General features: G+C 39.8%; 1 protein-coding gene across 5 annotated transcripts in view; it reads left to right on the top strand.

Moving 5' to 3' along the window:
• The window catches only part of LOC135583415 (uncharacterized), a 34,717-nt gene that overhangs the window by 7,012 nt on the left and 12,387 nt on the right, over window positions 1–15,318 (top strand). For 3 of the 5 annotated variants that reach the window (XR_010481820.1, XR_010481819.1, XM_065093757.1), the window contains exon 3: window positions 10,953–11,023. Coding sequence is in view for 1 of the 5 variants with exons in the window: in XM_065093757.1 (XP_064949829.1) it covers window positions 10,953–11,023 (71 nt within the window). In the remaining 4 variants the exon portion in view is untranslated. Of the gene's footprint in view, window positions 1–5,452; window positions 10,842–10,952; window positions 11,044–15,318 lie in introns of those variants that run through there. The other 2 variants (XM_065093759.1, XM_065093758.1) reach the window with 2 other exon arrangements.

Genomic DNA, 15,318 nt, shown 5'->3' with positions numbered 1-15,318 from the left:
GACGAATTAACATTCGTGGCTGCTATGAAGCTAGAGCCACTCGACGAGAAGGCCATTTATGAACCTGCTGTGGTGGCTAACGTATTGAAGGAGTTCACAGACGTTATGCCACCCGAGTTACCGAAGACTCTACCGCCACGCAGAGGCGTGGATCATCATATCGAGCTGGAGCCAGGAGTGAAGCCTCTAGCAAGACCACCATACTGCATGCCCCCTCCTGAGTTGGCAGAACTCAGAAAGCAATTAGATGTCCTGCTAAGCGGTGGTCTCATCCGCAGTTCTAAAGCACCATTCGGAGCTTCGGTTCTCTTCCAAAAGAAACAAGATGGGAGCCTCTGACTATGCGTTGATTGTCGAGCCCTCAACAAAGTGACGATGAAGAACAAGTATCCAATCCTACTCATTGCGGACTTGTTTGACCAATTGGGCAAGGCCAAGTATTTCGCCAAACTCGACCTCCGGTCGGGATACTGGCAGGTGCGCATTGCTGAAGACGACGAAGCGAAGACTACTTGCGTGACCAGGTATGGAGCGTTTGAGTTCTTGGTGATGCCTTTTGGCTTAACCAACGCTCCGGCCACGTTTTGCACTCTTATGAACCAATTATTCAAAGAGTATTTGAATAAGTTTGTGGTCGTCTACTTGGACGATATCGTCGTCTACAGCCAAACGCTCGAGGAGCATATCGAGCACCTTCGGACATTTTCAAGGTTCTCAGGGAGAACACTTTGTTCGTGAAGAGGGAGAAGTTCTACTTTACTCAAACGAAGATCTTGTTTTTGGGGCATCGAATCAGTGATGACTCCATTCGGATGGACTAATCAAAGGTGCAAGCTGTTGTGGAATGGCGAACTCTAAAGAAGGTGCTAGAGTTGAGATCCTTCCTTGGTTTCGTCAATTACTATCGACCAGTGATTTAAAAAGCGCTAGGTGCCAAAAGGCGCCAAGGTCCAAAAACGCCCGAGGCGGTAGGCGCTCGCCCGAGCGAAGCGAGGCGTTAAAATGTAAAAATATATAATATAATTAATAAATATAATTATTTAAAATTTTAAATTAAAATATGCTATTAAATTAAGAAAATCTAAGATATAAAATCACAATGTCACATTAACAAAAAGTTTTAAAATTCAAAACAATAAAATTTTACATCAAAGTCATTCATCATAATCATATTATCGTCATTTTCACATAAATCATATTCATTGAATTCGTCTTCTTCCTCTTGTCCTTCGACTCCTTCCTCTTCATCAAGATATGTTTCATTCTCTATGTCTTCAACAATAGCAGGAGCCGAGCTTGATGCTTTTGCACTCATTTTTCTCTTTGACATATGTCTTGTATATGTTTGTAATTCTCCAGCACTTGAAGCTCTTGCCACATCTTCCCATGTTAATCTATCATCTTCAAATACAAGCTCGTCTTCGGCATCTTGCAAGTTTGCACCTATTTCTCCTACTAACCACTCATTTGAATCATCAATATCTTGCAATGAGATTGAATCAAATCTATTTTGCAAATCATGGCGAGCCTTCAAAGCTTGATTATACTTTATGTAAACAAGATCATGTAATCGTTGATGTTCCAACCGATTTCTTCTCTTCGAGTGAATCTGTCATGTCATATAATTTAAAAATATATTAATACATCTATCTAAATAAATAAATAAATTAAAATAAAAATATTTAGTGATCCTTACATGCTCAAAGACACTCCAGTTTCGCTCACAACCTGAAGCACTACATGTCAAACTAAGTACTTTGATAGCAAATTGTTGTAAGTTCGGGGTGGAATTTCCAAATAGACTCCACCATTCAACTGTAAAATTTATGTTATTATTAACAATAACATAGTAACATAATACATATGAAATTAATTATATTAAATTATTAATACATAGAGACATAGTTGTCCTGGATCGAACGACAATTGGAATTCCAAAAAGACCTTCGACATTTTTATATAAAGATAATTCATGAATAATCTTATCTTGAACCTCAAGGTTGGGAACTAATCTTGCAACGCATTGATATAACCCATCCAAAACTTCTGCATCAAACCTAACAGATTTAATCTTATAAAAGAATTCAAGGTTCAAATAATATCCTGCTGCATGTAAGGGACGACGAAGTTGACAATTCCATCTTTCGTCAATTATAAAAATTTTCTCATATTTTTCTTCATTTTTATTAAAAAATCTTTTAATCGTCTCCTTTGCTTTATCTATAGCCTCATAAATATATCCCATTGCAGGCTTATTTTCAGTATCCACCAACCGAAGGACTCGAACAAGAAGGCCCATTAAAATATATAAACTACATGATTCCAAAAGGATAGCATTAAGATGATATCAGCAGCCCTCTTGCCTTTTGTTTTTTTTTGCCCATTTGCTTGTCACCCATTTCTCAGAGGTAAACATGTTTCTCAGATTATGTTTTTGACGATGCACGCTCTGTAATGTCAAGAATGAAGTAGCAAATCGGGTGACACCATGTCTCATTAATTCTTTATTCCCTGTAAATTCTCTCATCATATTCAAAGTCCCAATGTGATTATAAAGAAATCCAACAACAAAAATTGCCCTTTCTAAGGTTTTCTTGATTTCTAAGATCTTTCCAATATCCTCCAACATCAAATCAATACAATGTGCTACACATGGAGTCTAATACAAGTGTTGTCTTTTTGATTCAAGCAATTTACCTGAGATAAAGGATAACAAAAATGATAAGACTTAAGAGTTTAACACATTTAATTGAAGATAAAATAATTAACAAATTCAAAAGATGAATATTACCAGCTAAAACATAGTTGCTTCTATTGTAGGTTATGATTTGAACGACATTTTGGTCTCCAATTTCTCCCATGAAGTTGTCAAGTAAATTATATATCTTGTCTTCAGATTTTACAAAAGATGAAGCATCTATTGACTCAATGATTTCAATAGGCGCTCGGGCGCTCAGGCGAGGCGAGGCGAGGCCCGAGCGCCTCGCTTCATGTCCAGGCGTCTCGCTTCAAAGAGGCGCCGCCTAGGTGCTCGCTCGAGCCCAGGCGTCGGGCGCTTCGGCCGCTTCGGGCGAGCGCTTGGGTTAAACCAGCCGACCGAACCAAATTTTTAGGTCTGGTTGGTCTCCGGTTCTTTAGTTGGTTCAATCGAACCAACTAAATCATCGATATCAGGCTCCCTCTCGCGATTTCCCTGACTTCCCCAACCCTGACACTCGTGATTTTGCAGCCGAGATTTCTTCTCCATTGTCGTTGCTCTCTGTTGCCACTATCGCTACTTGCTGCTGCCACAATCACTGCTCGCCGCTGTTGTCGTCGCTCGTCGCTGTTGTCTCCGCACCCATTGTCGCTCGTCGCTGTCGCTCGTAGCTCTCGCTCCCACTCCCGCTGTTGCTCACTGCTCCCGCTGTCTTCGCCGCTCGCCACTATCGCTCCCGGTCCAGCTACGGTCGTCGCCTGCTACCGCTGTCGTTGCCTCAACAGCCTCGGTCTTCTCATACTCTTCTCACTATACTGTTAACAGTATATTAACAGTATACTGCTAATTGTATACTAATAATAGTATTTTTTATTTATTAGATTAATAATATATTATTTTTATTTTAATACTATAATTTTTATTTATTTAATAATATATTTTTTATTTAAAAAATAAAAAAATACTATTATGATTTATTTATTTTTTATGATTTTATACTCGATTTTTAATTTAATAGCATATTTTTTTATTTAAATAATTATATTTATTAATTATATTATATATTTTTATATTTTAGCGCCTTGCTTCGCTCGGGCAAGCGCCTAGCGCCTCGGGCATTTTTGGACCTTGACGCCTTTTGGCGCCTAATGTTTTTTAAATCATTGTATTGACTTCACAAACATAGTCTCTAAAGAACAATTAACCATAAAATTAATTATACTCCTGCGCCTCCTGTCAGTCCAAACATCTGACATAATAGAGCAACCATGTGTTGCCCATGATTCTTTATAACCCTTTAGTAAGTCATTTGTATAATTCAACTCTTTTTGCAGCAATGGAACTTGCATCTCAGAATAACTTGGAGGTTTTAATCCTGCACCATATTTTCCAATAGCTTCAATCATATCCTTAAAATTGTCTAAACGAGTTGTACTAAGGGGTAGACCAGCCTGATAGAAGAAGCGAGCAATGTGTTGAATTGTTCTTCCTCTTATTTCTTTATCACAAGCATCACTTATATTTATTTGTCTAAATTTTGAGCCTCCTGCTTGCCTTTTTTGTTTCTGGGATCCTTGAAACATATATAGATCCATCGATACTTTTTTACCCTTCTTAGTACTCATAACTTCTTTTCTTTTTTTGTCGTATACTTTTTTTCCACTTGAGTTAATACTCATAGAATAATCGCCTTCTTCATCCCTGAGATGTTCAACATTGTCTTTTGGTAAATTCCTGTAAGATTCATTCTTTTGTGTCTTCTTTTCATTTATATAACTCAACAACTCTTCTTTTACCTCAGGTGGACACTTTTTGCAAGCTATTGCATTCTTGAAATTTTCTACTAGATGTTGTTTTGCACGAAAAATACCACCTCTAGTAGTCTTATCGCAGAATATGCAAGTCACTGCATTAGGATCTTTCAGATCTTTCAAATAATTATACTTCCATACAGGATCTTTTTTTGATGCTATTGGAGACTCTATTGAGTTGCTCCGTACACTTGCTATTTATCTTGAAACCTAGCAATAATTTCAAATAAATGAAAATTAACAGTATTAAAATCAAAATAATATATTATTAATCTATTAACAGTATTGAAAATTAATAATTTTAAATAAACCTAGCAATATTAACAGTATACAGTATACTATTAACAGTATATTGTATACTGCTAACAGAAGGAGAAGAAGGAAGTGTAAGGGGGTGCTGAGCCTGCTGATTGAGAAAAGAGGAAGCGGCAGCGGCAGCGGGAGCAGGAGCGGCGAGTAGCGGGAGGCACGAGCGGCGATAGCGGCAGCATTTGCGAGCAGCGACAGCGGGAGCAGGAGCGGGAGCGGCGAGCAACGGGAGGCACGAGCGGCGACAGCGGCAATGTTTGCGAGCAGCGACAACGACGAGCAACGGGATCGAGATCGGGAGCGGCAATGGCAACGAGGGTTAGGATTGGGTTATCACTGATATCGGTTTTAGTTGGTTCGATTGAACCAACTAACCACCGGAGATCGAATCAGGATCGAACCAGACCTAAAATCTTGGTTCGGTCGCTTTGGTTAACCCAGGCGCTCGCCCGAAGCGCCCAGCGCCTGGGCTCGGGTGAGCGCCCAGGCGGCGCCTCTTTGAAGCACGCCGCCTGGAAGATTAGCGAGGCGTTCGGGCCTCGCCTCGCCTCGCCTCGCCTCGCCCGAGCGCCTAGGTGAGCGCCTGAGCGCCTTTTTAAATCGCTGCTATCGACGCTTCATAGCGGGGTATTCGAAGCGTGCAACTCCACTAACGGAGTTGCTGAAGAAGAAGCAGCCTTGGAGGTGGTTTGATAAATATGAAGCTGCATTCCAAGATCTGAACATTGTTGTGTTGGAAGAACCGGTGCTCAAATTGCTGGACTATGGGGAGCCCTTCGAAGTCCATACAGATGCTTCAGACTTCGCTATTGGGGGAGTACTCATGTAGGAGGGTCATCCGGTGGCCTACGAGAGCCGCAAGCTCAACGAGACCGAGCGGCGGTATCCGGTGCACGAGAAGGAGATGACAGCGGTGGTCCACTGTCTACGAGTTTGGTGACACTACCTTCTTGGATCGCGATTTGTGCTGAGGACAGACAACATCGCTTTAAGCTATTTCCAAACTCAGAAGAAACTCTCCCCAAAGCAAGCACGATGGCAGGATTTCCTGGTTGAGTTTGATATGACAATGAAGTACAAGCCCGAAAAAGCAAATGTCGTGGTCGATGCATTGAGCCCGAAGGTGGAGAGAGTGAATGCCATACAGTTGGAGGGCAGAGGCCAAGCAAGTCAATTGCACTCCAACTTCCTTTCTAAGATCAGGGATGGACTGTATAGTGATCCCCAAGCAGTAACCCTGATGCAACTCATCAAAGAAGGCAAGGCACGACGATTTTAGGTCCAGGAGGGACTCATTTACACAAAATGGAATATGGTTTATATCCCTCAAATGGATAATTTGAGGCGTGAGCTCTTAAGAGAGTGTTACGATTCCCTTTGGGTTGGACATCCGAGTATTTACAAAACCTTGGCTCTCATGGAGAGGGCCTTCTATTGGCCGAAGATGGGGACTGATGTTGAGGAATATGTTCGAACGTGCCTCACTTGCCAACAAGACAAGGTGGAGCAACGGAAGTCGATGGGACTTTTGGAATCGTTGCCCGTACCAGAAAGGCCGTAGGAGAGCATTTCCTTAGACTTCATATCAAGCTTGCCGACAGTAGGGGGATTGGGATCGATACTTGTAGTAGTCGATCGATTTTTAAAGTTTGCAACTTTCATTGCTGCGCCCCTACACTGTTCAGCAGAGGAGGCGGCCAAGCTGATGATGAAGAATATGGTGAAGTATTGGGGAGTCTCGCATAATATTATCGGTGATTGAGATGCTCGGTTCTTGCGACGATTTTGGACCGAGCTATTCAAATTATTGGGGTCTAAGTTATACTTTTCCACAAGCCTCCACCCCTAGACAGATGGCCAAATCGAAAGGATAAACTCGCTCCTGGAACAATATCTTCGGCACTACGTGAGTGCCAACCAACGAGATTGGGTGAAGCTGTTGGACATAGCCCAATTCTCCTGCAACTTGCAGCGGAGCTCTGTGTCCAACAAGAGCCCATTCAAGATCATTATAGGACAACAACCGTCGACTCCTTACACCCTGGCTATCAGATACACTGGGAGTAGTCCGTCAGCTTATCACTTTGCTAAAGAATGGCACTGAAATGCAGATATTGCACGGGCTTACTTGGAGAAGGAGATCAAAAAGATAAAGAAGTGGGCCGACTTGGGAAGACGATCGTAAGAGTTCAAAGTCGACGATTTAGTGTTGGTGAAGCTCCAACTAGCATCACTCCAATCCTTTAGGAACAAAGTACACAAAGGATTGGTGCGCAAGTATGAAGGGCCCTTCCCAATTATCAGTAGGGTGGGCAACGTCTCCTACAGGTTGCAGCTACCGGCGTGGCTCAAAATTCATAATGTTTTTCACGCTAGCAACTTGAAAGCCTACCACTCAGATCCGCAAGATGCTTCCCAAAATGTTCCAACTCGGCTACCCCCCACCATAGCCTCCTACGAGAAGCGAGTTGATACCATTCTAGCGGATCACAAGATAAAGCTACCTAATGGTGCTGAGCAGACCGAGTAATTGGTGAAGTGGCGAAGGCTTCCCCGAACTGAAGCAAGTTAGGAGCCCGAAGACGCCCTACGACATGAAGAAGCAATCAACAACTACCAACAAGCATCGACGAGGGCGTCGACATGTTAAGTGGGGCAGAATGTCACGAATGGTCGTCGCGCACTCGCAACAACTTCGTTCAACGAACCGTTCGTCGCTTTTGCATGCTTGAACAGAGACATGACAGCATGTTTTGCCTTGGTTTTATGTGTTTTTGCTTGTAAAAATACATGTTCGAACAGGTTACAGCGCACAGTACGACCGCTCACCGCGCTGGGTTAAAAAGCCCCAAAATGGCTTCGTTTTCGCATGCCGCGGGCTGTTTTCTGCAGCTCGCTGCACCTCGCGAAATGTCAACCATCTCAGCACCCTAGAACCCCCCCGGTGGCACAAGGCTGGATGGGGCTTCAGTATATTGTCAGGTGTTGAAAAATCTTCACAAGTTCGCACGTTGACTTGACGGGAACTTGCCTTCGCGCCCGACACTCGGTGAGCAGTTGTTTGTGGACTTGCAACTATTCGTTCTACCTTCTAAAGTCCTTATTTTCCTCCTTTCTCTCTTTTATCTAATACACGTAAGGTGCTCGCTGAATTGCTTGTAAAGCTTTCCTCTTCGCGAGACGTTGGGACTTGTCCGTCGCTCGTTCTTCGAACTAATAAACTTTCTCTTTTACAGGTCCTTCGGGACCTGAGTGAGGTTGTAAACTGGCTGACCTTTGCGGATGTATATCGTAAGGGCGCGTCAAGACTTAGGCCATCCTAGTTAAGTCCGAGAAGTTGGCACAAGGGTGCTTCGTGACTTAGGCAACTCAAGCTAAGTTCGCGTCTTGGCCGCAAGGGTGCCTAACGACTTAGGCAATTCCAGCTAAGTTCGTGACAGTGTGTCTTTGGAAGCTATCTTAGAAAGTGGTGCTGCATATGGAGAGCCATCATCTATTAGAAAGAGAGAACATCATCCAAGGGAAGCGTCATGAAATTGTTTCCCCACTTCAATCTTTGATTAAGATGTCGATTCCCTTCACCAATCTAGAAATAGGCTTCGACTCTGAATTGTTTGCCTTCATGCGGTTCAAACTCTTTGTGAACTTTAATTCGGGACTCTTTGCCTCTTAGTTTGCTATGGTGTGTGTGGCTCTTGCATCCACCAATGCCTGAATCATCTTCTCATTTAATCTAATGTCCATCAACATCAATAGGATGTCGTCTTTGTCTCTCTTAATGTTGTTTTTGATTGCTTTTCCACTTTGAGCTCACATTGCATTCAACAAATTACACTAACCCAATGCATGGTCGTTGTGGTGATCCTTCGTCACTTCCCAATTCTAACAAACTAGAGCCTGAAGAGTCACCTTTCTTCTTTGGCCTCCTCTCGGGCTTCTCCTGGACTTCACCTCTTAATGCATTCAACAAACACATAATTCCCATGTGAGGTCTTGGCGATGAGACGTTGCTACTCAAACACAACCTGCCCAAACTAGATGATTTTGCCAATGCTCTTCTTTGGCAATGAAGAAGCCGTAAAGGTAGGACAATATTGAGTGCTTCTCTTTGTTGCCGCCATTTGATTACTTTTCGTTGTTGGCATTCCATTGTTGGATGCTGTCCACCGCACAAATGACATGTGCCAGACTTTAGGACTTTTGTATCCATGTTTCATCAAAGCACTTTTCTTCTTATTTGGAAGTTTTTGGAGATCCCTTCTTCAGCAAGTACTTTTTCTTTGTCATCTCTATTATAGAGAAATCTGTGAGTCGTTCCGCCTTTGCGAGTACACCTATTAGCTTATGGACATTTTAATGATGCAACTCCTGCTGAACCCACAATTTTAAATTGTCAAGGAAGTAGAAAAGTTTATCTTTCTCAGACATGTCTTGGATGTTCAACATCAATGTAAAAAACTACTTTAGATAATCACGAATTGTCTAGGTCTAGTGAAGTTGCCACAACCTTCACGGTGCGATGAACCCTGTATTCTCTAACATGAATCGAGTATTCAATTCCCTCTTCAAGGCTTCCCAAGTGTCAATGTTATAGCGATCCTATTTCATATCCTCCCAGCATGTGTGCCACCACAGTTTTGCATCATCGATGAGATATATAATTGCCGGCGACACCTTGGAATCTTTAGATTCTGGTGAGGTCGCTTTGCAGTATTAATCTATATCAAAGAGACTTTTCTGACTTCTTGGCATCCTGAGCACCATTATGGCTCTATGGTTTGGGAGCCTTCATTTGTGATGATAGATGACTACGAGACATTCCTTTTCACATATGCACACTTGCATGAGTGTTAACACATGAGATGTCAATTCCCTTACTCTTGTAAGTATTGCACGGATTCTCTCATATCATTCATTATCCTTTCTACTTGGATCTCCAACTGATCTAGTCAGGATTCTGACCCTTCTTGCTTGGACTCTATCACCACAAAGCGTTCCCTGTTCCTGTAGAGCTTTGCTAACTTTCAATTAACACAATGTTGAGCCACAACTCCAGCTCAGCCACTCTTCATTGCTTCTACCCGTTCAAGTTGCCCTTTGTGTTGTGCCTCTTCTGCATGAGAGAACTCTTGCTCTGTGGGCAAATCACTGCAAATACCACTCCTCTTGAGCGTCTTTGCTAATTTTCGCATGAGTTTCTCATTTGTTTTTAGGGAACGATCACATTGTTGTAGCTCCTATTGTACAACCGTGCTACTTTTGCCATGATGTCTCACCATGGCAATTCAGTGTTTGTTTGACCCGCTCTAACTTTACTTTGTCATCTTGTCACGTCCATAGTTGGGGTTACCTAAGGCATGCGACACCCAAGTGATATTCGTTCACAAGGGTCAACCTAGACATTAAACTTGTGCAGTCCACAAAGGACCTACTCATGCTTACGGGGAAGGTTAGAAAGACAAACGAATGGGTAATATGTTGTCGTTGCATACGGAAAGGGCAAGATAATCAAGATCACAAGCAACACAAAGCTACCAACTTTTATTAGGCACAAAAGGCTCTAAAAAATGGGCTAAATGATTACACTCAAAAGGGTTCTTTGAGTTCAGAAGGCAGGCCCAATATTCACCTAGCACTATCGTTTAACAAAAAATGGACACACGAAAGATGTTCCACCACTTGATGCCATCCAAGGTTCTAGGGTGTTGAGACAACAGATGTTTTGCACCAAAAGACTGTCAACTAGAAATCAACTCATAGCACATGAGAACAGACACACGATAATGGGCACACGAGAACAAATTATGATGCCCTCTGTGCGATGCCATAAAGCCAGAAATGTTTCTGAGTTTTACATAGCAGAAACCAAAAAAAAAGAACACTTCTGACAAAGCAAAATGAGGTTGATAGTACTTTCAATCCTGGACAATCTGCCTAGAAGAAAATTCTCGGGAACACTGGAAAACAATAGGAAACAATGACTGCAAAGCATCATGGATGCATGTCCATCGCTCCATGACAGCGTATATGTTCAAACCATGCTCTCCATACAAAGATCTAGGATTTTAGTTTATGATTTTCTATTTTTATGCTCCAATTTGTTTCTAGTGACTTGTATGTTTTACATGGTGCAGATCAAGTGACTTCTGAAAATAGTATTCCACTCTCGCCCCAATGGCTCTATGCCAAGGCTAGTGACAGCAAGGTTGTATTTCTAATGTACCGGTATTAGCTTTCTCTTTTGTTCCTACTTCTTGGTGGTTGTTTACTCTACTTTTCTTTCTAAGCAGGCATTATAGTTGGTTTCTTATATTATTTGCTACTTCAGCCATTTTATTTATCTGATGAGGTTCTTTATTTCAGTTTTTCATTGATATTTTTTTTGGAGTTGATGTAACTTAAGCTTATTGTTTATATCACAATTTCTACTCTAAGATATATGACTATCAAAATGCCACAAAATTTTCCACCTGTTAATACATGTTGCAATTGATTTTAGTTTTACATTCTTTTTCTTACTTCTGAATATCGTAAAGGGTTCGCCAGAATTTGTCTCGGTAAACTTCCAAAATTTAGTGGTTTCTTGATCTGGTATTTATTATTGTGTTTGTTCTTGTCGCTTGCATTTCTCAGTTCATTACAATCATCAAGAATTAAATTTTGGATCTGTCAAGCTGATATTAAGGCATATTTAGGTGATGTCACCAGTTGTGATGCTCTTTGTAGATTTAATATAATAAATTTTGATTATCCATAATTCCATATAGTTATGTGGTTAGATTTTAATTACATGTCAGACGAGAAGTCTATTGTTTAATTAACTGAGGAGATCGATGATTGTCTTGAATTTCATAGGCAAATGTGGAAGTTTATGCTGAGATAGGAAATGCATGACAGTTAGTATTTCATCTAATCTTTGTGTGGTATTGATGGGTTCTTAAAATATACAATTTGGTAGAAGATGTACTTTTAACAATGCATTTTATGCCTCTAATTTATTTAATTATTACAATTATGATGGTAAAGTGTGTATTGATTTTATCTGATTAGGCTCTCTTAGCTTTTTTAATTGAGTATTTGTAATAATAAGGATTGTGGTGGCTTGGGTTATGGTTCTACCAACTAGCCACAAGTATTGTCTGCAATGCTGTACTCGAAGTCTGTGCTATTGGCACACTTTGCTTTATGCATGACATGTAAAAAGCATTCTGCTCATCTGATGCTTTAATATATGCCAGCACTTTAATCTTTATGTCTGATTATGTGATAATTATAACAGAATCAACGAAGTCATGCAGAGTTGGTTCTCATTTTAATATGACACTCTAACTAGTTCCACATTAAGGATTGCTACTGAACTTGGTTGGTATATGAGAGTACTACTGTCAGCTTGAGCTTAATTGTTTTGGGCCGCATGGTAGGGCTAGGCTATTATGTCCATCTGATTGAGATGTGACAATTATAATTAAACTAACAACTAATTTTATAACTATGTAGAGTAGTAGGTTTGTAGGAAAATATTGCTTGTAGATTGTGCAAGGGGGATGCCAAGTGTGGATCTCTTACTTCAACTTTATCCACCCTACATGCCACCTGATTGGATGATTTCAGGCTGCATTGGGCCTTGAATTGTCAAACCTAAATGGGTGGGTGGGTGGGTGGGGGATGGGAGATTGTAATTCCTTGTTTAGTCGGTTAGTCCCACATTAGAAGTTGTGGATGAGTTGGACCATTATATAAGAACAGATGAGCTTATCTTGGTTGCTTGGATTTAACCATCTTTGGGCCATGTTGCTAAGGCAAGTTTGCCCAAGTGATTGTGCAATTTGGTTTCTTGGGTTAGGTTGTGGTGATTAAAGTGATTGGTAAACTTAATTGGATCCCATTCCTTTTCTGTGAAGTAGTTTTATTTTTATTTCTAACATGTCAATTCTTGATACATTCAACTGAGACTTCATATTCCGTGGTGTAGATTAAATTTTTTTAAACAAGATGTAATTTTGTTAGAATTTTTTAAGTTAGGGTTTAAAAATCATTCATCACATTGGTAATTTGGTAGATTATTGAATTTGATTTAATGTGCTATTTCATGTGAAACATGGAAGATACTGCTGCTATGTTGAATGTTCAGCTTTTGCATTTTCTGAGACAACTTCGTAATTCTGTCAAATAATTCTGTCAAAAGAACGTATGGACGACATTCTTTTCGTCATTCTATTTTTTGGATGAGTAGACAAGCTATGGAACTTATGGACCGGGAACAAGCTGCATTTGGCTAAAGTTAACTCTAGAATATATGAAAGGCCACAAAATTAGAAAGTGAACTTGTTGGCTAATTACTACTTTTAGCTAACTAATTAACCTGAAAAATGTGTAAATTATGAAATAGTTTGAAGTTAAGCATCTATTTGTGTCTGTTCATCCATAATGAACATATTCCTTGTGTGTATGCAGTTAAATTTATGGTCATTATTACATATTTTTAAGGAACAATTTAAGTGTTTTTGATATTCCAGTAAACATGCAAGTTAAATCTAGCTTACTACTAAAAATATTTTGAAGTGCTTATAGCATGTATATTTGTTCATCCATGATGAACATATTTCTTGTGGGTATGCAGTTAAATTTATGGTCATTATTACATTTTTAAGGAATAAATTAAATGTTTTTAATTTTCCAGTCAACATGCAAGATAAATCTAGCTTACTAATAAAACAGACCATTTATTTTATCATTTTAGGCAGAGATCAAAAGTCTAGAAAGGTTCCATTTTTGCAATTATGCACGTTGGACTCCCAGTTGTGTTTAATCATGTGGTTTGTCTGTTCAAACATCTCCACTTACATCTTCTAAAGGCTTGTACAAGTTGGTCATGCAGCATTTTAGAGAGAGGTGCAAATTGAAGGTGATATTTGTGCTTTTATTTCTGGTGATATGTTGCTTTCTCGTCCTACTCTCGATTTCCCTGAGGAAATATTTTGCGGACTGGACTGTTGCCTTTTTGCATTGTTTGTTTGTTAGCTTTGGTGCATTTATGTTTTGTTAATGCTGGTATAACACTTCTTGGAGCTTCTGCAATTATCAAATTGTTATTTTTGTCATTTAGTGAGCAAGTATGTATTACCATCAGTGTGATGTTTGTTTGTGCTTAGCTTTTGGAGTTTTCTTTGCTTGATATTGTTTGGTACATGTGCATAACTTCAAATGTTGTCTTTGGTTCCTTTTTGTAGTTTGTCCTAGTTTAGTTACTAGTATTACTTCCTTCCACAAGTGCACCAGAAATGTACCTAGTCACTGTGATATTGATGCCTTTAAATTGGGAAATTGGTTATCTGCTTGTACTTCTTGAATTCACAATGGTGGCTTGATGTTATCATAAGAAATGATCTCACCTTCAGGTCATATGTGTTGATTGGATGGTTTATGGTGAATTGGATTGTCATATGTCATAGAAACATTCATCTGGAGCTGTCAATATTTGTTAGAGTCCCATTGGAAATTTTGTCTATCATGATACCTCTTTAAAAGACTTCTTTAGTGAAATGATGTGAGGGTTATCCTCAGGTTCTAATGGATCACTGAAAGTTTTATCCCCTCTTCTATTTCAGACTCCATAGCACACTAAAATAGTTATTCTATCTGAAATACCGTCATATTATACTACTGTATCAGATTCATCATTCCCATTCTTTAGATTGCTATTTTAATGTTGTCATGACAATTTAAATATTCTTTTGTATAGTTACATGTATTAGAAAAATGACATCAAACTGTCGTAGTTGCTTTTGGTTTGGACCTCACCTGAAAGTTTCCTCGAAAAGTTATCTTTCGAGACATTTGAGTTGATTAGCGCCTTGTTGCACAAGTTCAGATTTGGGTCCATGTGTGAGCGTCATCTGCGCCATTTAATATAATGGAAAATTTTCAAATTTTTTTGAAAAAAAAACCAGTCTCGCTAAAGGAAAATTATTACTTGTTTACCTTGGTTGATTTTGCTGTGAAAAGCTTTCAGTGCTACCTTTTGTCACTTGGTTTCTCGTGTCTTGGATTCTATTTGTTATGAGAGGGTACTTTTTGGGACTTATGCATCAGCCATTCAGTAAATGTTGCTTTTAATACTTGAGTGTTGGTGAGTTGGTGGGCACTGCTACATTTCTATGCATTGATTCTTAACATCTACTCTTTGTATGTTCCAATTATATTCAGTGATTCTTACATCTACTCTTTGTATGTTCAAGTTGGTGATTCAGTGTTTGAGAATGTTTAGTTGGTTTGACACCAAGAGCCTTCTTTTTTATTTAACTTAATACCTTTCAAAATGACTTATTGTTGCATCATGGAGACTTAGTTTCATTCCCTCTGATGGTTAGTTTTCCCATGGGAATGTGCACTGTGCAGTTTGAACCATTAAACTGTCTTTGACACTTCCATTTATGTTAATGGTTTGACATTTTGGTTTGTGAATTATGGATGGTTAAGTTGTTTGCTCCCGTTTTTTCT

This window comes from Musa acuminata, chromosome BXJ2-1 (genome assembly GCF_036884655.1).
Source record: "Musa acuminata AAA Group cultivar baxijiao chromosome BXJ2-1, Cavendish_Baxijiao_AAA, whole genome shotgun sequence".
Taxonomy (NCBI): domain Eukaryota; kingdom Viridiplantae; phylum Streptophyta; class Magnoliopsida; order Zingiberales; family Musaceae; genus Musa; species Musa acuminata.
The sequence above is the reverse complement of the archived record's forward strand: the minus strand, read 5'-3'. Positions and strand labels throughout refer to the sequence as shown.